Source organism: Marmota marmota, unplaced genomic scaffold (genome assembly GCF_001458135.2).
Source record: "Marmota marmota marmota unplaced genomic scaffold, marMar, whole genome shotgun sequence".
Lineage (NCBI taxonomy): Eukaryota > Metazoa > Chordata > Mammalia > Rodentia > Sciuridae > Marmota > Marmota marmota.
The window spans coordinates 5,712,046-5,736,306 of NW_026000026.1; the positions used below are offsets into that span (position 1 = coordinate 5,712,046).

A 24,261-nucleotide genomic window follows, 5' to 3' on the forward strand; every position below is an offset into this window, starting at 1 on the left:
GAAATAGGAGAGTGCGTGTGATGCACACACATGAAGCCAAGCACAGGAATGCTTGTGTCTTTCTTACTACTTTTGTTACATTACTATATGTGTGCATAGCAGCATTAAATTTAGAATATGTATTTTATGATTGTATTGTTATTTCTAACAACCTACTTTTTAAAAAAGATTTACATTTTAGACAACTATAGAAATGATCCAATAAAACTACTATATAGGGCTGGGGTTGTGGCTCAGTGGCAGAGCGCTTGCCTAGTATGTGTGAGGCACTGGGTTTGATTCTTAGCACCACATATAAATAAAATAAAGGTCCATCAACAACTTAAAAAAAAAAAAAATCCTACTATATGGTTTTTTAGATGCTACTTGCAGTCAGTCTCTCGCTCTCTCTCGCTCTCTCTCTGTCACCAGTGATTGAACCTAGGGGCACTTAACCACTGAGTCACATCTCCAGCACTTCTTATTTTGTGACAGGGTTTTGCTAAGTTGCTTAAGGCCTTGCCAAATTGCTGAGGCTGGCAGGGAACTTGCGATCATTCTGCCTTGGCCTCCCGACTTGCCAGGATTACAGGCATGTGCCTTCACGCCCAGCCAAGAGATCTCATTTTTACACCCACTTTTCTTGACAACTTAGCTAACCAGTGAGTACGCTGAGAAGCAAGCTGTCTTTATGTTGGTTGTACAGAATACATTTGCAGTGGTAAACCTTGAGTCTTCCAACGTCATCCTCTCCTATTCCTTTTTACATACCTGACCGTATGAAAATATGCCATTCACAAATCTGTTTTTGAAACAAGCAAATTTTGTAGTGACTATTTTTATTTTAAAAGGTATCTGTGCATTTAAGAATAAGCAGGAGACCTCAGGGCATTCTCATTCTTTTGTCAGGGAGACAGATATGTACATAAGGAATTGAACGATAATGTTGGAAACACTGTCAGAAATTTTTATTTTTTAAATTTTTTAAATTTTTGTACTGAGGATTTAACCTAGAGGTGCTTTATCACTGAACTAGATTCCCAGCCCTACTTTATCTATCTATCTATCTATCTATCTATCTGTCTGTCTGTCTGTCTTTATGTGGTGTTGGGGCTTGAACCAAGTACTCTCACGTGCTAGGCGACCGCTCTACCGCTGAGCCCCAGCCCTGGTCCCACCTTATTTATTTATTTATTGTGGGGCTGGGGATTGAACCCAGAGCCTTGTGCATGCAAGGAAAGCACTCTACCAACTGAGCTATATCCCCAGCCTACCTTTTTATATTTTGAGACAAGCTCTTACTAAGTTACTGAGGCTGGCCTTGAGCTCAAGATCCTCCTCAGCTTTTCGAGTAACTGGGATTACAGGTATGGTCACCATGCCTGGCTTACAGAACTTTTAAAAAGGTGAATGGGAAACACTGAGCAGTTGTGACAATACGCTTCCAGGGATATCAATGACATCTGATTCTGGCACTGAAGAGCATGTCAAACTTCATCTAGGGGTATGTGAGTGATGCCCAGAGATCAAGAAGCTTGAGCCAGGCATGGTTATGCACACCTGTAATTGCAGTGGCTTGGGAGGCTGAGGCAGAAGGATTGTGAGTGCAAAGATAGCCTCAGCAACTTGGTGAGGCCCTAAGCAACTCAGTGAGACTCTGTCTCTAAATAAAATATGAAAAAAGGGTTGTGGATGTATGGCTCAGTGGTTAAGTGCCCCTGGGTTCAATTACCAGCAGCCCCCGCAAAAAGCTGGAACTGTCATTTAAAATGGTAATTTAAATTGGAAATTGCTTTCTTTGTCCTGATGTTGAAATTAGTGATTGGTAAGTAAAATTTTGATAATTGCAAAAAGTATGTTGAAAAAAGCTAATAGTGGCACAGGGAGAATCATTAGTAACTTGCTGGCTTATAGTGCTTTCAGATTTTAAAAAGGTATACATGAAAATATTCATGAGTGTACATTTTTTTAAAATGAGAGACTTCAAAATGCTTTTGTAATCAGTTTTGCTTTATGAAAAGCATCATTGTCAGTCATATTTTTCTTTAACATATACATCTTTAATTTTATGGCCAAATTTAAAAATTTTGAACACTATTAATCAGTCTTCTATCAGTGAAATATTAAATTGTTCTTAGTATTCTATATCATAAATAATTCTATGAATTACCCAGGTCTCATTCACTGATTCTACTTCCTTAGTTACAGTCTAAGAAAGGATTAGTGGGTAAGAGTCTACATATTTTAAAGGTTTTGCTCCTTATTTTCAGGTTGCTTTATAGCAGATGATACTAGCTCCTTTCCTCTAACAGTGTGATAGGAGTTCTTCATCATTACTCTGCTGGTGTGGCTCTGATAGGTGAAGGAACACAGTATGAGCAAGTGACTAAACAAATACTGAGCATGATTACTATGATTTTTTTTATTATATTTTATAGTGTAGGCAATCAAACCCCAGGCCTCTTACATGCTAGGCAAGTGCTTTACCCCTGAGCTATACCCCTAAACTATGATTATTTTCTTAAATCTTTGCCAGTCTGATAAGATAAAAAAGGATTGTTTTAAATTGTAATTCTTTGTTTTGCAAGATGAAATATCTTTTGTGTTTGTTGGTCATTGTGTATGTGTTTTCATAGTTTTTGGCTAGGTTTTTAACTTGTTGATTTACAAGAGTTCTTTATGCAATATTCTTTACCTGACTCACAATGGGGCAGCTCTCAATTTTTTTGACTTTTGATGGTGCAAAGGCAGTGTACGTTCACTAGAAACTGAATTCTGATCTTTTTCCAATCTAAGGATATGTGGTATGATACTCAGAATGGTGGGCAGCAAATGTTACAGTTGCTTTAGTTCCCTCTTTGGTGGGGGCTGATTTTAATTTTGTTATTTAGTTTGTTTTCAAATTCAGAATAGCTCTTTTTGGGCAGTGACATTTAAATTGACCCCTGATGATAAGAAGGAACCAGTTGTGCAAAGTGCTACAGGAAGAACATCCAGAAGAGGAACAGCAAGTTCAGAAGTCCTTTGGCAGTCAAGAACTTGGAGTTTCAGAAAGGGACTGAAAGTAGGATCAGAGAGGAAGTGATGATGATGGAGAGGCAGGAGGTGCCAGGTTCCATAAAGCCAGGAAGGGGTCTGGGAACGCTCTGCTGCATGGCAAAGCCAGGAAAGCCTTTTAAGCAGGATGGTGATGAGACCTGCTTTCCTTGTTTATTTTCCTAAAAATAAAAATTAATTAAAAGAATCTACATTTGTAACTTAAAAATATAATTATTTGTATATAAGTAAATGTACACAGTTTACTTGCCCTCTTCTGAAGTTGTACAAACTCACTTCTTTATTTTGTCATATTTCTTAGTAACAGCTATTTCTTTATTAACTTCAATCTGTGTCTTTTGAATTCCTGATGTCACAGTGATTATGTACTCATAGCCCCTTATCTGAGAATCTTGGGGTCAAATATGCTTTGGAATTCAGGAATGTGTGGATTTTAGAAAGAGCATATATACCCGGTATTGCATGCTCTGACCTCTGGTGGAGTTTTGAGTAATAGTGTTGTTTTGGGCAGTTGTTTGTGACCAAACAGGCTAATCCATCTGTGGAAAAATATAGAATTAATTAGTTACACTAAATGTGAAGATAGATGTATTGTTGCAATGTAAGTTTAGTTCAGGTTTTACTGAGTATGTTTTTTGTTTGTTGTTGTTTGTTGTGTTGGGGATCCCCCCCACCCACCACCTTTACACTTTCTTCTTAATTGGAAATCTTTTATTGTCCATTGCATTTGGTAGCTGGACTGGGAGGCCAGTGGATGATCTTATAGTATAGAAAATTTATTACAAAGTACAAATAGGAAAATAGAAAAGTTCCTGTTTTCAGCTTCTGCTTCCCCCTGCCCTTTGTTGTGCTTGTGTCCCTGAACCCAGCCTGGGGGCGCGCGGGGCGGGGGGGGGGGTGCTGCGTGGCAGGTAGAAGAAAGAACCACTTGAGGAGTCTAGGGATAGGTAGGGAGGAGTTGATCCCCTCATCTATACCAGGCTCCTAAGCAGCTGCCTGTTTGAACTGTCTCATCCTCTCTATTGCCTGGTGGAGTCTCCGTTTGTTCCTGGGCTTCACATGCTCACTGTTTTTCCTCTTCAGGCACGTTAGGTCTAAGTTTCTCTGTTCTGTTCACTCTCTGTCTTCCAAAAACCTGTTGAAATATTTGGTTATGTTGTTTCCTTATTTTGTGGCTAAATGTGACCTCTTAAATTCTTCAGTGCCATTTTAGTAGAGTTAGCAGGACAAAGGTGTTGATTTCAAGTGTGATTTACTTAATTAAGAGACATCTGGTGTCTTTCCAGAGAAGGGAGCCGGTCTGATGGGACAGAGTAGAAGCACCAATGTCAGGTACTGCAACGCTTCTAAAAAGTATTGGAAAAGGTCTGCACAAAGGAATGTAGAGGAAGGGCTGGGGCTGGGGCTCAGGGGCAGAGCGCTTGCCTAGCATGTGTGAGGCGCTGGGTTCGATTCTCAGCACCACATATACATAAATAAAATAAAGGCTCATTGTCAACTAAAAAGTATTAAAAAAAAGAGGGGGGGAATGTAGCGGAAGAAGGACATACAATATGCTGTCAAGGAAAAGTGGACAGGATTTGGTAGAGTGTGTGGAGAGGAGGACTGAGGAATCCAGGTTGGTGGTTTGGAGTTCCAGGGTGGTGCATGGTCACACGATGCATTGTGATGGAGGGAAGGTTCAAGGAAAGCATGTTGCTTTAGGGAAAGGGCTAGCTGTGGGCAGCATGACTTCTATTTTCTGCATGTTAGATTTGAGATGCCTGAGGCATCTGTGTAAAGATGTTATGTATGTATTCGCATAACTATTTGGAGGTGTTGGGTAAGTATTATTAAATGTTTGGAGATGTTGGGCTGGAGACAAAAATTTGATGGTTCTCTTCAGTGGCTGAGAGCACCTAGGTAAGAAGTGTATGAAGAGCAGAGGAGACAGGGACAGGACCCCGAGGAGTGCTAGGAGTTCACCAAGGGAAGGCCAGGGAGTGGAGGAGAACAAGGGCCGTATTGCAGGGTATAGTGGGCCTGGCTGTGCTTAAGCTGAGGCTTGTCAAGGCTGTTGGCTGCAGGTTAGGCCTTCTGGGTCCTTGAAAAGATGAAGGTGTGTGTGGTGCCTGACGGGCTCCTCTGCCCCTGCACGGCATGCTGACCCTTCAGAATGGTTTTTACTTTTCCTATCACATGCTGGATATCGTTTTGTTCATGTCCTTAGGATATTGAGAAGTGTTGACTGGCACTTAACAAATATTTAATAAACACTTGAACAGATGGGCCTCTGCCAACCCCAGTAGTGATGGTTAGGTTTTAAGGGTATAAGTGTTTTTTGATTTTCACCTGCCATTACCTTCAAAAATATTTCTGTACAAATTACATGGGGAGTCATTGATCAGTGATTTTTTTTTTTTTTTTTAAGTATTTAATACATTGTGGCTCTTTTGACTAGAAATGTGGATTGGTGTGAAATTGTTAGGTCCTAGGATACAGTCCTGGCAAGAGGGGGTATAGTTTGTATTCTCATAGAACTTTAGACAATAAGAGCAAACTTGACTTTGCTTTTAGAATTCTGAAACATGTTGGCTTTATTTTTCACCTTCTTGAGAGCATTTGATTTTGGTGGCTTTCCCAGGTGTAATTCATTGTTATATGTCTGTTTAAGGGACAAGCTTTGGAGCCCAAACAAGATGCCTTCCAAGGCCAAGAAGCAGCAGTACTGATGGATCAGAAGGCAGCTTTGTATGGGCAGACATATCCAGCACAGGGGCCTCCAGTGCAAGGAGGCTTTAATCTTCAGGGACAATCGCCGTCTTTTAACTCTATGATGACTCAGATGAACCAGCAAGGCAGTTTCCCTCTCCAAGGAATGCACCCCAGGGCCAACATCATGAGACCCCGGACAAACACTCCCAAGCAACTTAGAATGCAGCTTCAGCAGAGGCTGCAGGGCCAGCAGGTAATCAATCATGTGCTTGGCTTCAGCCCCAAGTGGCTTTCCTTTGGCCTCACCTTGTTTAATTTGTTTTCAGGCTTTGTCCTCAGAATTCTTACCCTGGCTTTCTGACCTTCACCAACTAGGGAAATGACCTTTGTTTCACTTTTTTTTTTTTTGTAAGATTATATTTGTGCAGATGGCTCCTTGTTAAGGAGCGATTCTGCTAGAATTGAATGCATTTCCATTGTATAGGTTAAAGAGTAAAAATGTCAGAAATGATTGCTGTTGGGGCGGTGCTTCTTAATGTCTTTGTAGCCTAATAGATCCTTTTTTAAAAATTTTAAGACCTATAATACTAATAACCAAAAACCTTCTTAATTTCATCATTTTTAAAATAGAACCCCTGCTTCTAGATGTCTATAAAACTGGAGCTCTCTTTGAGAATTCCAAGAGAGAACTTTGGTTTTCTCATTGTTTCCTCAGTCACCAACTAATGGGAGTTCTGTTGTGTCCCCTCATCCCCAGTACTGGGAACTGAACCCAGGAACACTCCACCACCAAGCTTCATCTCTCCTCTCCTCTTGTTTTTTGTTAATTTTGAGACAGAGTCTTCCTAAGTTGCTGAAGATTTTGCTAAGTTACCCAGGCTGGAAATGACCTTCTTGCAATCCTTCTGCCTCAGCCTCCTGAGTTGCTTGGATTATTGGTGTGTGCAACCGCACCTGGTTCTCTAATCATTTAAAAATATAATTATTTCTATAAAGTTTGTGTCTTAAATGTGCTGAGTTATTAAATGTGGTGGAACTAAACCATATAAATAGGTAATATTTCTAAGTTCAGGAGTTCATGGCATCATTTTGCCCCCTCCCCCTTTGGGAACCAGGTATTGAACTCCAGGGCACTTAACCACTGAGCCACAAACCCAGCCCCCCTACCTCCCTTTAATAGCTTTATTTTATTTTTATGTGGTGCTAAGGATTGAACCCAAGGCCTCACACACTCTACCACTAAGCCACAACCCCAGTCCCTTCCCAGAACCTTTTAAACGCTAATTATCATTAATTTTGAGAGAGGGTTTCCCTGAGTTTCTTAGAGCCTCACTAAGTTGCTGAGGCTGATCATTTTGCTTTTTATGATTTCTTTCCACTACAAGGTACTTAGACTGGGTGTGGTGGCTCATGCCTGTAATCCCAGCAGCTCTTGAGGCTGGATAGGAGGATCGTGAATTCAAAGCAAGCCTCAGCAGTGGCAAGGCGCTAAGCAACTCAGTGAGACCCTGTCTCTAAGTAAAATACAAAAAAAAGAGCTGGGGATGTGGCTCAGTGGTTGAGTGCCCTCAAGTTCAATCCTTGGTAACCCCACCCCACCACCAAAAAAAGAAGGTGCTTAGGATAAGATACTGGAGGAGGAGTTTATTCAGTATTACTCTGACCCAGTTAAAGCTCTTTCCTCAGGTGCCTCAGTAATCCCTGGGAAAACCTGACTATAAATCCTGAGTTCCTGTTAGAGGTGCTCTTTAAACTGCACACTGTGCTTCTTTACCACCAGTGCCAGGTGGTAAAGATTCACAGGCCAGGCAAGAAATTTTTAGCATTAATTTTTTTGCAGTGTGAAAGTGTATGAGCTCAGTTCAGATGTGACTTAACCAGAACAGTGGGTTTGCAGTTATCCCCGTGACCTCACTGGGTGGTGCTGAGAGTTTGAAACCCTGGGACTCATCACCCGTTCCTTGTGCATGCTAACCACCAGTCTCTTCTCAGTTCTTGAATCAGAGCCGGCAGGCGCTTGAAATGAAAATGGAAAACCCTGCTGCTGCTGCCGCTGCTGCCGCCGCCGCTGCAGCAATCAGGCCCATGATGCAGCCCCAGGTGAGCTCCCTGGGAGGACGAGCCACTTCCCAGCACAGGCTAGCTCATGCTGGCTGTCAGTGTTCCTTAAGCAATGAGAGTAATTTTGGTTTTCTTGCAGAAGAATCCATTCCACAGTTCCATTTCAGTTTTTCCTTTTTTCATTCTTAACTCTTATGTCTTGCTGGTGATGGGAGAAATCAGGAGAGTGGGTTACCTTAAAAACCATTGATGAATTGTTTTGTTTTTTAAACCAAATTTCCCTTGTGATCAATTGCTGTTTTTTTGAGAGAAACTATCAGTTAACTAGTAGTAACCCCCATGAATGTTTCTGTTCTTGGATTATGAAACCACATACTCATTGGGTAAGAAGATACCCTGTTTCCCTTGCTGAGGAGAAAATTCCTCTGTACTTCCAGCAGGAATAGAGGCAGCATCAAGGTGTTCTCTTAATGTGTGGTAGATGTATGACAGTCCTTTACTGTGGTTGCAAGTACTACTCATATATATTTTTTTTAAAATTGAAATGCCTAATTTTCAACATCTTTTGCCTACTTGGAAGTACTGATACTTATATTTTCTTGATAATCAGTGTCCTGTATAAGTTGAGCTAGGTTGCCTTCCAAATAATGATAAAAGTTGGCCTTTTGGAGATGATTTTTCTCAGCTGGTAGAGCTTAAATCAATACCCTTAGTTATGATTATCTAGCACCTTAATTTACTCCTTGTCCTCTACCTCTTCTTTTAGGAGGTTAAAGAAAACAACGAGACCTTCTGAGACCCCTGCTTATTGGAGTATAAACCTGGCCCCCCTTTTTTAAAATATTTATTTTTTAGTTGTAGTTGGACACAATATCTTTATTTATTTAGTTTTATGCTGAGGATCACCCCAGGGCCTTGCACGTGCTAGGTGAGTGCTCTACTGCTGAGCCACAACCCCAGTCCCTAAACTTGTCCCTTTTTTTTGCCCCCTTCAGGGGCTTCCCTTCTTGTTTCATTTCTACCACTGCCCTAACACACACTCAGTTCTGCTCTCTTTCTGTCTGTCTTTATTTTTTTCTGTGTTGCCCAGGCTGACCTCAAATTCCTTAGCTTAAATGAGCCCTCTTGACTTGGCCTCCTGGGTGCTGGGACTGTAGGCATGACTACTGTACCCAGCTGAGAAAGCCTTAAACAAACAAACAAAAAACTGTGTATTCTCTCTTCCCTTTAATTATGAAGAAGGGTCTCAAGTATTTCTCTTTGGTACCTACTGTATTGTAGAAGCACTGTGTCTATGGAACATCCATGTCCTGCTGCACATAGGTAATTGCATTCGTTCTTGGCTTTCAGCAGGGTTTTCTGAATGCCCAGATGGTTGCCCAACGCAGCAGAGAGCTGCTAACTCACCACTTCCGACAGCAGAGGGTGGCGATGATGATGCAGCAGCAGCAGCAACAGCAGCAGCAACAGCAGCAGCAGCAGCAGCAGCAGCAGACCCAGGCCTTCAGCCCACCCCCAAATGTGACCGCTTCCCCCAGCATGGATGGGGTTTTGGCAGGACCTGCAATGCCACAAGCTCCACCACAGCAATTTCCATATCCACCAAATTATGGTAATTTTGACAAAGAAAGTGTGCCTTCCCCAGAATAACATGACCAAGCACCTAAAGTTCCCTAGAGCCGTTGCTCAGGAAAAACAAATGCTGTTACTTCCCAAGAAAAGTGAAATTAATTAAAAATAACAGAGAATAAGAATGTTGGCCACAGCGTCCAGTTTACTGAGGCAAATGTGTTCTCTCCTAGTGTTTCCCATGTCTTGCTTTTTTCACCTCCCTATCTCTTCATTTGGGAGAAAGACTACAAAATCCTTCCCCCATCCATTCTCACATGTCCCCGTATAATAGAACCCTGTCATCTCTGAAAGTTTGTCCCAGTCAGTGAGAGGAATGCGCTATGAGGACTTTTAAGTTCCTTTTCTCGGTGACTTGCCTTTACTATTAATTGAAATAATGTAGTTACTGCTTTAGTTCAGCCTTTGCAAGGTTCCAGGAACATGGTAGGGGAACAGGTATCTTGGAGGGGTTTACATTTCAGGATGCAGCCCTACCCTCTGGGGACAGTGGCTTCCCTGACCTCTAAAGGGGGACAGAGTGATGTGAGTAGAGTTTGTGGAGTTCCTTTTATTTAGAGAGGATATTGGAGCAACACCTTTCAAGTGATCTAGATGGTCTGCCTTTCTGCAGTGAGCCCATGACTCTGTGGTCATATTGTTGCAAAGCAAGAATACTTGGAAGTCAGCTTCTTGTAGGACTCGATATTCTGTACTTATCATCTCCTCCCATACCTTTTCTAAAAATGAACATAAAATTACTATAGAAAATGGGATTCCAAGGAGGTAGCATTTGAACATTGTAATTTTTTCTTTTTCTTTTAAGGAATGGGACAACAACCAGATCCAGCTTTTGGTCGAGTGTCCAGTCCTCCTAATGCAATGATATCATCAAGAATGGGCCCCTCTCAGAATCCCATAATGCAGCATCCTCAGACGGCACTGTATCCGTCCTCAGAAATGAAGGGCTGGCCATCAGGAAATGTGGCCAGGAATAGGTAAACAATAGTGACTTTAAAGTCACTCATATTCTACTTCCAGAAATCCAGGAAATAGCTGGGTATGGTGACGCCTGCCTGTAATCCCAGCTGCTTGAGAGGCTGAGACAGGAGGATCAGGAGTTCAAAGCCAGCCTTAGCACCAGGGAGGCACTAAGCAACTCAGTGAGACCCTGTCTCCAAATAAAATACAAAATAGGGCTGGGGGGTGTGGCTTAGTGGTCAAGTGCCCCTGAGTTCCATCCCCGGTAACAAAAAAAAGAGAAAGAATCCAGGAAATAAACCTCTATTTTTGTCACCCTTGTTTGGATGGAGAGAGCAAAAGGCCTACATTCATATTAAAAAATAGGTTGTCTGTTTTGAGAATCCTTTATAACAGGTAGATATCTATTAAGGTATTGAGGATAGACAACTGTGAAAAATGGAAGGCCAGCTGTTAGCCATTCTCTCTGATGTTTGTGCTTAAGTATAGAGATATATGACAAAATCATGATATAATGTGTGTGCCCTGTGTTCTAAAATGACTCTGGATAATGTCATCCTTTCTTCCCAGCTCATTTCCCCAGCAGCAGTTTGCGCACCAGGGGAATCCTGCAGCATACAGCATGGTGCACATGAATGGCAGTAGTGGTCACCTGGGACAGATGAACATGAATTCCATGCCCATGTCTGGCATGCCCATGGGTCCTGATCAGGTATGAAGATCTCTTTCTTTCTTTTTTCAAAGTTTTTCTTGTTCTTTGTAGAGAACCAAAGCCTCAACTGTAATCTAAAGGTTCTAGGTAGATTTCAGTTTAGATATATAACTTAAAATATTGAAACTGAAGCCAGGTAAGTGACCCACGTCTGTAATCCCAGTGACTCAGAAGGGCGAGGCAGGAGGATTGGAAAGTTTGGGGCCAGCCTTGGCAACTTAGCAAGGCCTGTCTCAAAATAAAAAGTAAAAAGGGCTGGAGGTATAGTTTGGTACTCAGTGGTAGAGCATCCCAGGGTTCAATCCACAAAAACAAAACAAATTAAAAAATGTTTGAATGCCTTGCCAAAATTTTGGCAGTTTAGGCCCAAAGGAGTCTGAACCTGTCATGTCAGAGCCACATGACAAGCCCTGAGTGTAAATATAGGTCTTTCTCATGTTTTGTTGAGCAGATGTTTTACTCATGTTTCCTTCTGGTTGCTGACAGAAATATTGCTGATGTCTCCAAACCTGGACCTTTGAGGAAATCACTGTACAAATGACACTGCACTAGGATAATCTGGAGGTAAAGAATCATTGTCCAGGTGTCCAGCTTTGAAGCAAGGACCAGCTTTGATCTCCGTCAGGGCTATTCCAAGTGATGTCACTTGGGCAGGACTGGATCTGAAGCTGAAGTGCGACATCTACCTGTCCCTCTTCCCCAATTTTGTATATCATGGTATTCAAAACAAATGTTTTTAGCCTTCTGCCTCCTAGGGATGTGAATCTGGAGATATGGAGTGTTTCTTACAGAACTCCTGTGTCACTTCCTTCTGCCTTGCTAGCCAGTCTTTCAAATAGATGTAAGTGGACAGAGAGCACTGGAGAAACCAGGGACCACCAGAACACCTGGTTTTTTTAATCGCAGTATTGGACAAAGCATAGTCCCAGTTATTAAGTGTTTTTGTCACCACCAAGCAGTTTTGTGTTGACCCTTTGTCCAGTGGAGTTGTCATTTGAGTCCTTGTCCTTTACTGATGGTGTTGAGTTGCTCTGTCCTTTATTGTCCTAGGCCTTTTCCTGATGAAGATGTTCATTTGGCCCTAATGTACTGTAACACTTCACCTCCAGGATTTGTCGTGGATGATAAATGGCTGTGCAGAAGGGAACATGAGATGACAGTATTTAATTGCAGCAGTGGCAAATTTTTCATATGCTAACGTGCAGCTGAGTGCACTTTATTGAAAAAGTAATGGATAAATGCAATATTCCTGAGGTCTTGAGGAATGAGGAGCCACATTCCTGGTTTTGTCCATACTATTCTATTGGACAAGAACTATGATTTATTTTTTTTAAAGTACTGGTGTCACCCTTTGCCTATATGGTAGAGCAATAATGCTTTTTGAAAATAAACTTCTGAAAACCCAAGGCCAGGTACTGCATTCTGAATCAGAATTTCGCAGTGTTTCTGTGAATAAGTTTTTTTTTTTTTTTGTAAATATGACCTTTAAGATATTGTATTATGTAAAATATGTATATACCTTTTGTTTGTGGGTCACAACAACTCATTTTTACAGAGTTCGTGAAGCTGAATATTTAACATTGTTGATTTTAGTAAACTCTGTGGTGAGGCTACAAACAGCAGAGACACCTGTCTCGTGGCCTGAGGAGGAGCAGTGGTCCACGGCTCTTCCTTCCGCTGGCATTAGTCGCCTCATTTTTTTTTTTTCCCCTCAATCTCTTAATCTAAATGCTTTTTAAAGAGATCATTTGTTTAGATGTAGGCATTTAAAAAAAAATTTTTTTTTTAAGCTCCTCTACCAGAGAACTAAGCACTTTCTTTTTGGGGAAAGAATAGATATGGGAAAATAAACTTAAAATATCAGGAATTAAAAATTAAGCAATGTGATTTAAAAAGAATCTTTTGGATTTTAAGCAGTCCATAAATGAACAATAATTCCTCCCTTCCTTTTTTCATGTAAACTGTATATGCTGCCTTTTCATCCATTTTAGGAGTGCTCTAAGAATTTGATTGCTGGGACTTGAATCCCACACTGTCACCATAGGAGTCAAGTCCTTGGTGTGTGGTTTCTGGTGCCCGCTCAGCTGTGTCTGGTCATTCTGCTACTATGTGTGGTGTTGTCACGGCTTCCCTGAAAGTTAGGACAGTGTCGTGGTTGTTTCTTCAGAATTTCAGTATCCACAATAGCCAGTTTTACCGTGACTCGGAGCCAGTCTGAGCACTGCCCCCACCCACCTGCCACTTTTCTCTCTGATACTGTTCTAATCATTTTGGAGTAGGAGAAAAATCAAGTTTAATTCTCATTATCTGGGTTACTTTTTTGGGTTCAAATAGTTGAATAAATTGGGTTTTGGGATATTTATGAATTTCAAATGTCTCTGCTAGCCTTGGTGTCATTTTCTAGCAATAACTAAGAGCCACTTGATTTTTTTTTTTCTTTTTTAACTTTCACATGATTAGCCAACCTTTTTAGATGTCTCTTAAGGTAAGATCATTTAATTTCTTTGACATACTTGAATAAGCGAAGCCCCATTTCCAGAACTACCACTAGAGTGGGTTTTATGTTTTCAACAGTGTGTAGACCATCATGAGCTTGCCTCTTACCTCCCCACCCCCCTGCAATAAAAAATAAATCTCAGATTGTAAATCCATGAACTTCCACCCTATTGGCCCATGCTTTTCAGATGACATCGTCTCCTGTGTGGAGCCAGAGCCACACCAAGTGAGTCTTTTTCAATCCAGTGGTTTTGGGTGTGTCTGAACTTTCCTCATTCAAATTGTATATATGGGGAGGACAGAATGGTGCTCCTACCTTTCTTAACTTTTAAAAATTAATTGAAACAAAACTTTTTTTCAGTCCTGACTCTAGGCCGATGGAAGGCAGCAACACCCACTTTTTGTATGAGGAAAATAATGAGATTATAAGTTTTTATATTTTCTACTTATTGATTTTTATTGGTGCAAACTCAAGATTTTGGTTTCCTTTTAACGGATGCAGTCTTTGAGATAATTTGTTTTTAACCTTTATTGTCCTTTTATCATTTTTGGATAATTCTTTTTGTATTCCTGCTGCCTACCTCTCTTAAACTCTCCCTTCAGCTCCCTCTTTTTAAACATAGGTATCTGTTGAGTAAACAGTATGTCTTTTCATCTGCTTTTAGGATGTGGGGTATTTCCAGTACCTACTTTTTTGCTGAATCCAAAGATTATATAAATAAAAATATATTTTATGAAGATCAAAATGATATAAAGGAGATACATGTTTCTTCCTTTAAAAAATAGAAATTGCATTGTTAATGTTATGATGCCATTTTTCTAAATTGTGCATCTGGATTGAAAGGTGTAAATATCATAAACAATCCTAGTTTATCAGTGTTGAATATCTAAGGTGGGTTGGGGGTACGCAAGGGAGTTGTGTACTGTGCAAGATGAGAGTTGGCTTGGTGTCCTACAAGTTCTTTGAACCAGAGGTAGATGCAGCTGGAAGTAAACAGCATGAATCTGTGAACAGCTGCCCATATGCCTTCCCAGTCTCTTCATTTACAGAAGCCATCAGTTGTGTTCCCAAGGAGGAAATGCACAGAGCCAGAGCTCTAGGACGGATGAGATTTTACCCCTGCAGCAGAGGAATTTGGGTTGTTTTCAACTCCAAGGCACACTATTTGCAAACAGGCAGGGTGTTTTCTTTTTCTTCCCTTCTTTCTTTTTCTTTCCAGTGTATGGAGTTTTGAAGAAGATGGAAATGTCATTCTGAGAGCAATATTTAAATTTTCAGGAATTGACCAAACAGTGTTGAGAATGAATTTGGTTTCAGTCAAGTTTACATTAAATCATTCTTCACATTGCAAAGCATCTAACTACATGGGACGACTCATGAAATGGGGTGGTGAGCTGTGACTGCTTTGCTGACCGTTTTGGATGTTCTTGTAAATAAAGGTTTCTATTTAAAAACCGGAGCCTAAGAGCATGTTTCCTCCACTCATCACTGTTGGATTAATGGTATAAGGGATGCTCGAGGAAGCCTTTTTTCAAATCAAATAATGGTAGCAGTTTTTGTGAAGTTTACTGGTGTTTTGTTTGTTTTTATATTTATTTTTTAGTTGGAGTTGGACACAATACCTTTGTTTTTCTGTGGTAGAGCACTGTTTTGTTAGGGAGCCTGGGCCTGTTGGGGGCGTTGAAAGGCTTGGAACTGCTTTTACAGACTGTGAGTGCTTAGAGATCATCTGTTAAGAGAGAGATGGGTTGGTTTGGTGGGGTTCCTCCTCCTGTTATAGAATTCTGACAACCACCGGTAGCAGGTTATGCTACCTGGTACACAAAAAAGGGTTTGCAAAGTGAACTGCTGTTCTGTAGCTGGTGTAATGTGAGGCTTACCTGTGAGGTCCCTTCAAGAATGTTCATAACTATCCCTTTAACTTCAAGGCATCTCCATCCAAAAAGGTGTTGGCTGGTAGTGAAAAAACAGAAAACAGGCACTGCAAAAAAAACAAAAAACAAAACAAAACAAAAAAAACTCCCAAGAATAGCTTTTTACAAAAATGTCAGTGGTTTCTTCATACCAATGACTAGTCATTGGCTAGGATTTTGAACATAGTAAGACAATACTTACACTACAAAATTTCTTACAAATACAGTGTTGTTAAAATCTGGGACATACATGAACTTCATTTCTTTTTAGTACCTTAAAAAATATCAGTTCTGGGATAGATATAACAAAGCAATTCTGGGCAGAATGGGCAGGAAGAGAAATGTCCACAACTGCAAGGGAGTTTTCTTTCACACTGGCCACAGAGCGTTTATTGACACCACCACTCTCGAAAATTGTGATTTCTTATTAGATTCCCCTAAACGTTCCCTTGTTGGTTACATGTAGAGAGTCACATATATACAATGAAGGCAGTTTCTTCAGAGGCAACCAGGGTTATCAAGCTAGGTAAATGTCACTTTTTTTGTGCTATTGACTCATTGTCAAACTCTGTGTGCTGTTTTCAGCATCTGTAAGTTGTCCCTGTCCTGCTTAGTTTCTTTGTAATGAACTAAGAGAAAAAGAGGGTTTAAAACAGGGTTGTTTTTTCCCCTATGATTTAAAAAAATTCCAGTGACTTTCACCCTTGGGGAAAGTTTCCACGAAAATCTCTTGGTTCTTTTTTCCCTGTGAGACTCTCAGGGTTAGTGGTGACCTTTTGATATGAAAATGCATTTTGTGCAGCTGGTGAGGTATAATCCAAAGCAAAGCAGGGGCAAAGTGGACTTCCTGAAGTTCTCTGTTCCTGACGGTTTTCCCCCAGAATTTGCCATGTTGATGGAAAGTAGGTGTTCTCAGGACTCCTGGCTCACCACACGTTTTCTTTCATGGCCTGTACGATCAGGCGAGGCCTCTTGGTTTTGGGAGGTCCATCTCTGTTGCTTCTTAACCTTCCCAGCCTTCCCACAGTTGTCCCCTGTAGAAAGAACAAAACTCTTCAGTTTTTGATGATCCTGCTGCTTAGGTGCCTTAACTAGGCCTACAGCTGAGTAAGCTTTGCTTCAAGGATGTGGCTGCTGAAAATGAGAATTTCTAGGTAACCTGGGATTACTTCTCTTTAAAATGTCCCAATTTTTAGTTGCTCCTTTACACACCCAGTAGCTGGCAAGGATGGTGTTTAGGATATGCACAGAACAGTGGCTGAGGAGAACGAAATATAAATTCTGGAAGCCCCATATAAATGTTTAGCTGGCTCATTACTATTGTCCCAGTGACACCACATCAGTTTATATGCATGAGTAGACCAGAGGTTGCAAATGGCAGCTCACTAGGTTTACCCATGTAGGAAACTTAACATCAAATTTGTTGCCTGTGTTTAAAATGAATTCTCACATCTGCATTTTTTGATTTCCGCAATGAATTCTTTCAGACAAGCTGTACCCCACTTCTGCACAGAACAAACTGGCTTGCTCCCCTTAGTGTGAGGTGAGCTTTCCAGGTTGCCTGTGGTGCCAGCTTCTATTGGCACTGGAGGGACAGTTCATAGGATGGAGGTTTTTTTGTTTTTTTTTTTTTTTGGGGGGGGTGTGGGGTGCTGGGGATTGAACCAGGGCCTTGTGCATACAAGGCAAGCACTTTACCAACTGAGCTATATCCCCAGCCCCAAGGATGGAAACCATTCAATGAGGCCACCCTATGGCTGACTGTGTACCATTTAGTGCTTTTGCAGCCACAGCCTTCAAGATGTCTGGCAACTGTATTATTTAAATGCGTCTCAACCTCGAAGTCATAGCTCAAGTTTACTAAGCACAGAGAGAACAGTGTACGGACAAGGTGCTAATCTGAAAACGAAGTTATTTACTTGTTATCTCACAGGAAAGACTGACATTACTGTTTCCTCTCCTCATGGGAATTGGGGGATGATGGAGGAGGGAGGTGATAATATCAAGCTGGCATGCACATAGAACAGCCTTGGCAAGAGGAAGCAAATGAGAATCAGACCTCTACTTGTGAACTGTTCCTCAACTCACAGTGATTTGGAAGAAGGTCTCTTCATTTCTGGCCATTTTCGACGCTGAAACTGCCTATGTTTTCAAGTGTCAAAAAGAGAATGAGTGTTAACCATCACTAAGAAAGAAAGTCACCCCCAAAGAACTACACAAAGAAGGTCTCTGGTGAAACCTATCACTGGTGGGCGATTGAGGCTCCCAGCAGACCAAGAAAGGACACATTCTCCAGGTGCAATCTCACAGACGGGAGACTAGAAGGTGGGTCAACGTGGGGGAACTGTCCTCCAACATAATAACAAAACAGAATACCTGTATTGCTCATAGCTTCCTCCATCTTTAAGTCCTAAATGAGCAAGAAATAGACCAAAAAGGAAAAGACTGTTTAGGATAAAAATGGTATAAGCAATGACAAATTCTATAATTGTTTTCTACAGAGAAAAAAAAAAAAAAATCCACCACCCAAAAAACCACCTTGGGCTTTTATCTTGGCATCAAGATGCTGCAAACATTTTCTAGTGAGATGGAGTGGCTGAATGATCAGGTGAACTTCCTTTAAATCTAGGTGGCCTTGCAGATGGCCTGTCAGTATCAGCTGCAGGGTGTTCCTTGCTTGAACACTGACCTTAGTCGTGATGGGGTATTTAGGCAGACATGGGTGTGAGTGCCCTGCTACAGAGGGCCATTAACCAAGGGCACTTGGTCAGTGGATAACTGAACAGAGGAGGAAAGAGAAATGAGGGGATCGGGTGTTTCTGGTGTGGAGGGTCAAGGTGCTCATCTCCCTGGAAGCACAGTTCATCAGAAACTAACTACTGCCTGCCATGGGTAGGAAGTTTCTGTAACCTCCAGATGGTAAGTCTCAAATTCTATCACCCCCAGTTCCTGGTGATTCTGGGTCACTCTTGGGGCAGATGTGAGTCCTTCCTGTGGTCACCCTGCTCTGTGTGTGCCCCACACTGGGCCCTACCTACCCAGGTCCATGTTCCGTGTCCTGGGGTTGCACTGTTTGGAACCCTTGCAGCTCCTCAGCTCCATGAGCTGCACGTGCAGCTGGTTGAGGACGTCTCTGTCCAGTGTGTTCACCGCGTTCATCAGCTGGTTGGGATCAAGGCAGGTTGTCAGCAGGGAGTCCTGAGACCCCCGTCTCCCATCCTCTTCTCCCTACTGTGGCACTTTTTCAGGCAGGTTGGGAGTAGAAGGTGCTGTTTGTTCCCGAGTTTGGAAGAGCTCGGTGGTGTTTTAGCTTCCGTCCCCACCAGGTCTTCTCCTAGTGAGGACAGAAGCCATGCCTGTGTACTCAGTGCTGACCTCAAGAGCCTTGGGTCAGGAAGCTCCCTAAGTGGGAAAGAAGCCCTCCGAGCCCTGGCTTGGTCAGCAGCCTTTTGTCACAGTCCCTCAGTTCTTCTTGACCAGAAAATGGCCATCTGGTGAAAGGGTGGGTAGGTGACTGGGTCCTTGCCTAGTCTGGGACTACTAGTGGCCAGCTAACTTCTTGTCCTCTCCCGCCCCATGGGAGGTACCTGTCCCAGGAGAAAAGACTGTCAGCCTGGATGGCCACCCTAATAAATCAGTTGAGCTTCAGGTAATTAAAAATCGAGGTCAAGAAGTTATTTCAGGCTTTTCTTAAAAGGCTGCGGTTGGACAGTATGAAGGCCGCACCACACAGCAGCTCTGGAGCCGAGCTCCCCGGCACCAGGGCTCAGGTGTTCCTGTTAACAGGCCCTCTGCTGCTCGTATTTGTCATGTGTGACTGGCCCACTTCAATCAGGTATCCGTCTAGGTGACTGAAAATACAAAGCTTGGAGCAGAGCTCTCTTGCTGCAGCTAGTACAGCCATCTTACGGTCCCTGTAGGCCTGGGGTGTGCGGTGGGTGGCGGGACCCTGTAGCTTGGCAGTTCTAGGAGTCCTGTGAAGCCTCTTGGAAGTTGATATGTGCCTAAGCTAGAGGGAAGCAGCTCCGTATGTCATGGATAAAAAATGATGGTGACAGAGACAGACGGGACATTGAGTCCCCAAGTTCTCAGTGACCTCAGAACTCATTCTTCCTGTCTTAGGGACTCAGTGGCACTTGGAAGTTTGTCATTTCCTCAGTGAGGGTCTAACTGGCAGTTCCTGTATACCCACACCTCGTTTCTGCAGCTGGTGGTGGCTGTACCTGGTAAGGGTCTGTGTTGAGGTCAAAGTACTCCAGGAAGCCCGTTGCAAATTCACAGAAGAGGAAGTTGTGGGTCTCGTTGATTGTCCTCATGCACCAGTATGTGTTATTGTTGGCACTGGTGCAGGCGCAGAAGGGCCCCACTGCCAAGGAAGAGAGGGCATGCCTGAGCGCGCTGCAGTTGACCTGCCGATCCCTGCCAAGGGACACCCCCCTCCTGGCCCCAACCAGTTTTTCAGGTGCCACTTGACAGTCGGAACACCTGATTCTGAGACCTGCAGGGTCTGGCGGTGAAGGTCTCACAAAGCTTGGGGTAGGTGGGTCACCCGGCCCCCGCCTGCCTGTCCCTGTCCTGTGCCTGCCCCTGGCCTGCTCACGTGTCCAGAGAGGTGCCGTCTGCCAGTGCTGGTTGTCGTGGGTGAAGCAGGTGAGGCCTGGCATGCTGCACGTGTCGTTGTTCTGCAGTCGCTTGAGCAGCTTGCGGAGCTTCTTCTTGCGCTTCTGTTCCCGCAACAGCCACACCTTGTCCTTCTCCTGCAGACCCTTCCTAGGGGCATGTAGGCCACAGACACTTTGGGCTTCTGAGGGACCCGAGACCACAAGCCTCTGCTCTTTCCGTCTACCCCGGGGGTGGGAGCAACCTTCTCCAACAAAGGCACAGGCGGAGCCATCAGTGGCCCCAGGTCCCTCCGCTGGTCCAAGGCAGAGCTGGGACCAGAGCCCTGGGCTTCTCTCCTCTCGTAGCCTCCTTCAGCCCCCCAGGTGACCTGAGGAGGAGTCGGGCGGGTCCCCGGACTCCTGTTCATACCCAGTCCCTCCATCTATGTCCTGGCCCCCCCAGAGGTGGGGTTTCAGCAGTTTCACTTGGCCCCACAGGGGTGCCTGGAGGCCTGCTCGGTGTGGAAGGGAGGCAGACACCCCCTCCCCGCCTCCCCTGACGCTTACCTGAAAGGATGCAGGCTGGAGCCCTTGTGCTTGAGGCGGCCTCTCTGCTGCGCGTGGTAGCTGGAATAGACTCGGGCTTCAGAAGCCTGCAGGGACACCTGGGCTCCCGAAGGTCACTGCTGTTCCACCCTGGCCCTCGCCCTGGGATGGTGGTAGGAAGCTACTAGCTGTCCTGTGGCTGGCGGCTCCCTCCCTGCCTGTTATTCCACGCGTGAGCCCGGGGCCCCCGGCTGACGGCCTTGGGCTGAGCTGCGGTGTGCATGGTTCAGCCAAGACTCAGAGCCAGGCTTGGCTGAAGGTGGTGGCAGCCTTGGTCTCTGGAGGCTGGTTCCCCCCACCTCATGCCTGGTGGGGGCTGACACAGGGGACCAGTGACTGTTAAGTCTTCCTAGAAGGCAGCAGAGATGGTGTAGCCATGCTGTCCCATGCAGCAGCCACTGGCCTCATGAGGCTACTTCATTTCAAATTAGGTAAATTAAAAAGTTCTAGCACCTTTCAAGATCTCAGGAACCTAGAAAGCCTGTTTCCTTGTTTCCCTGGGCCAGGGCTCCTGGGCAGGACCTTGAGCCTCAAGGGTGACTTCCAGAGTACCCGGTCACTCTTGTCCTCCCTAGAGCCAGCTCTACATGGCAAGTACCTGCCTCTTGCTAACGTTACATAAACTGGGCTTCAGGCTGCCCCCTACCCCGTGGGGGTGCCTTCCTGTGCCCAGTTGGCTGAAAATGGAGCTGTGAATTATTACTCCCCCTGCCCTCACTTTGAGAGGCAAAGACAGGTGGTGGGGGAAAAAAGTGAAAGGGGGCCTTTGCTACCACCTCACCTGATTTTGTGGCAGTCGCATTCTTCTGGGCGCTTTTTCTTCAGGTGGCCTCGGACTTCCCTCAGGTTCTTAATTTTGTTCTGCAGGGTTTCAATCTGAGGGAGGGAGCAGGAAAGGTGGGCTAGGGGAGAAGGGGGTCGTGACCTGGCCCCTCAGCTGCCCCAGCCCCGCCTTCCTGCCTGTGTCCTGGGCTGCATGGCATAGCTGCACCTGCATTTGTGGGTGCCAAGGGAGTCTCCCCCTTTGGCCAGGTTCTAGTGAGGGGCTGTGAGTCTTTTTTTTTTTTTTTTTTTTTTTTTTTTGTGGTGCTGGGGATTGAATCCAGGGCCTGGTGCACGCGAGGCAGTGAGTCATTTTTAAGCCTGTGAACTCTGCGCGGTGGCACACTCCTATGATCCTAGTGGCTCTGGAGGCTGAGGCAGGAGGATTGCAAGGACAAAGCCAGTCTCAGCAATTTAGTGAGACCCTGTCTCTAAATTCAAAACAAAACTAGCTGAGATAAAGTGTAGCATGGATCTGCTTGTCACTCAGAGGGCGTCTGGGCTCAGCCACCTCTGCCAGGAGGTTGTCTGCAGGTGCCAGGACTGATGCCCCTGTCCCTCGGTTGTGGATTCTGTGGGGACCTCTCCTGCCTCTCCCCGGGCCTCTCCGCACCCCCAGCCCTGGCCCTGCTGAGGTCCCCCTCAGGCTGCCAAGTCATGGTGCCTGAGGAGACACCCCTGACCCTTGGTTTGCTCACCTCGTGGTCTATGTGCAGCTTGTGGTCTTTCCAGGCCTGCAGGGACTTGTACAGGTCCAGGTCACACTGGACTGTGTCATTCTCTAGTATGTAGCACCTGCTCAAGAGAAGGGGTCACGTGTAGCCCTGAGGGGTAGAAGGGGGTCAGCCCAGGGGCCCATCTTGCCCCTTCACCCCCACCTGTCAGACGCTCACCGATGGGTCACTTTGATGGGGTTGGGAGCTGAGAAGTCAGGAAGGCCTCCAGTGCCACTGAAGCCTCCACTGTCCTTGTCGTCTTGGTCCTCAGGGGCTCCTGGCCAGTGCCGTTTGGTAAGGTTGCGGGGCTGGGGGGCCGCGTCCTCCAGGCCTACATGGTACACCTCGCCATCTACCTCAATGGCCACGGAGCGGATGGAGCGGTTACGGGTATAGCTGGCTTTGTACTCTGTTGGGTGTCAAGGGGGTGACTGGATTAGGGAGGCTGGGAAAGACTGGCCAGGCCCCCTGGGCAGCAGGTCCTCCATCAAGATAGGGCTGGGCTCCCGAGTGTGAGACTGCTGTTGCCTGAGGCTGGCGGGCTCTTGAAACCTAGCATGGAAGCAGGTCCTCAGTCCCAAGCCCTAGGGCTAAGAAGGGCCTGACCTGGGGAGACTTCCGAGAGCTATGCAGGGACAGATATGGACACCGAGGAGGGGCACAGCCACGGCAAAGAGGGTCAGTTCGCAGCAGGAGGAGTCCCGATTCCTGTCCTGATGAATATCACCAGCATTATGTCAAGTGGAAGAGGCCAGACACAAAGGTCTCTGTTACTAATCTTTAAAGGCAGAAAGACCGCGGCGGGGGGGGGGGGTCGGGGGGAGAGTGAGGCAGTTCCTGCTTTGTAGGTGTGGCATTTCATTTTGGGGTGGAGTGATGAACATGTTTTGGAACTTGTTAGAGGTGGTACAACACTGTATAAAAACGCTTCTAAACTGGGGCTGGGGCTCAGAGGCAGAGTGCTGGCCTAGTACATGCGAGGCGCTGGATTCGAGCCTCAGCACCACATAAAAATAAATAAATAAGGGTATTGTGTCCAAGTACAACTTAAAAAAAATGCTTCTAAACTACAAAAAAAGTATAATTTTTTTTTTTGTGAAACTTTGACTGAAAAAGGAGGTGGGGGGGCAGAGGGTGCTGTGGCGCACACCTATAATCCAAGTGGCTCTGGAGGCTGAGGCAGGAGAATTGCAAGTTCAAAGCCAGCCTCAGCAAAAACGAGGTGCTTAGCAAGTCAGTGAGACCCTGTCTCTAAATAAAATACAAAATAGGGCTGGGGGCGTGGCTCAGTGGTCAAGCGCCCCTGAGTTCAATCCCTAGTACCCCCCCCCCCCCCAAAAAAAATGTGACGCCTGCGGTGGCCCTCAGCTTGAGTCACTCTTGCCCACCAGCAGTGACCTCAGTGGCCTCCAGGGCAGAGCACTTTTCTGCGAGGTAAAAACCATGGGCAGGTAGGTCGCATCAGACCTCGGACATCTTGGATCTTTCATATGATTTGTTTAAAACAAGTTTGATCAAGTTGCTGACATTAAAAAAAAAAAAAAGTAGTAGTAGTGAAGGTCAGCAGGAGTCCGCACTTCTAGCTTCTGAAACGGAAGACGGCCCCCAGTTCTGAAGGGTGGAACCGGCAGAGCCTTGAGGGTGGGCCAGCATGTCCTGCCCCCAGCTGCAGCCCCAGGGTTCCCTTCGGTTCTCAAGCCGCCCCTCCTGCCTGGCCCCGCCTGAAGTGCCTAAGCCCTCTCCAAAAGAAGGGCACGGAACTAGGTATGGCCCAAATGACCACTAGATGGCGACAAAGGCACACAGGCTGGAGTGGACAGAGGTGCCACTGGAGAGCCAGGGAGGAAGGGTTTCTCTTCCCACCTGGCTGCAGCCTCAGGCCTGGCCTGCTGCTCCGCCCTGGGACAGGCTCACCCGTGCCAAAGGATCCGCAGGGTCCCTGAGAGCCTAGTCCTCTTCCCCAAGGCCTGGGTCCTTTTCTGGCCCTGGGGCAGCTTTCTCCTCCCCCCCCCCC

The 24,261-nt window shown here is 44.9% G+C and overlaps 2 protein-coding genes across 7 annotated transcripts in view; one reads left to right on the plus strand and one right to left on the minus strand.

The window, feature by feature from the left end:
- Ncoa3 (nuclear receptor coactivator 3) overlaps nucleotides 1-15,048 on the plus strand; it is a 28,919-nt gene extending 13,871 nt beyond the window's left edge. For 3 of the 5 annotated variants that reach the window (XM_015478588.2, XM_048810821.1, XM_048810818.1), the window contains 6 exons: nucleotides 5,690-5,983; nucleotides 7,723-7,830; nucleotides 9,142-9,403; nucleotides 10,226-10,397; nucleotides 10,951-11,092; nucleotides 11,579-15,048. In XM_015478588.2, coding sequence (XP_015334074.2) covers nucleotides 5,690-5,983; nucleotides 7,723-7,830; nucleotides 9,142-9,403; nucleotides 10,226-10,397; nucleotides 10,951-11,092; nucleotides 11,579-11,590 — 990 coding nt within the window. In that variant the 3' untranslated portion in view covers nucleotides 11,591-15,048. The remainder of the gene's footprint in view (nucleotides 1-5,689; nucleotides 5,984-7,722; nucleotides 7,831-9,141; nucleotides 9,404-10,225; nucleotides 10,398-10,950; nucleotides 11,093-11,578) is intronic. The other 2 variants (XM_048810820.1, XM_048810819.1) reach the window with 1 other exon arrangement.
- Nucleotides 15,049-15,864: 816 nt separating this feature from the next.
- Nucleotides 15,865-24,261, minus strand: part of Sulf2 (sulfatase 2) — a 48,889-nt gene continuing 40,492 nt past the window's right edge. For both annotated transcript variants that reach the window (XM_048810822.1, XM_015479339.2), the window contains 10 exons: nucleotides 22,425-22,656; nucleotides 22,230-22,326; nucleotides 21,491-21,585; nucleotides 20,671-20,730; nucleotides 20,103-20,272; nucleotides 19,726-19,868; nucleotides 18,541-18,664; nucleotides 17,879-17,912; nucleotides 17,591-17,644; nucleotides 15,865-16,536 (listed from right to left, as the gene is read on the minus strand). In XM_048810822.1, coding sequence (XP_048666779.1) covers nucleotides 16,506-16,536; nucleotides 17,591-17,644; nucleotides 17,879-17,912; nucleotides 18,541-18,664; nucleotides 19,726-19,868; nucleotides 20,103-20,272; nucleotides 20,671-20,730; nucleotides 21,491-21,585; nucleotides 22,230-22,326; nucleotides 22,425-22,656 — 1,040 coding nt within the window. In that variant the 3' untranslated portion in view covers nucleotides 15,865-16,505. The remainder of the gene's footprint in view (nucleotides 16,537-17,590; nucleotides 17,645-17,878; nucleotides 17,913-18,540; nucleotides 18,665-19,725; nucleotides 19,869-20,102; nucleotides 20,273-20,670; nucleotides 20,731-21,490; nucleotides 21,586-22,229; nucleotides 22,327-22,424; nucleotides 22,657-24,261) is intronic.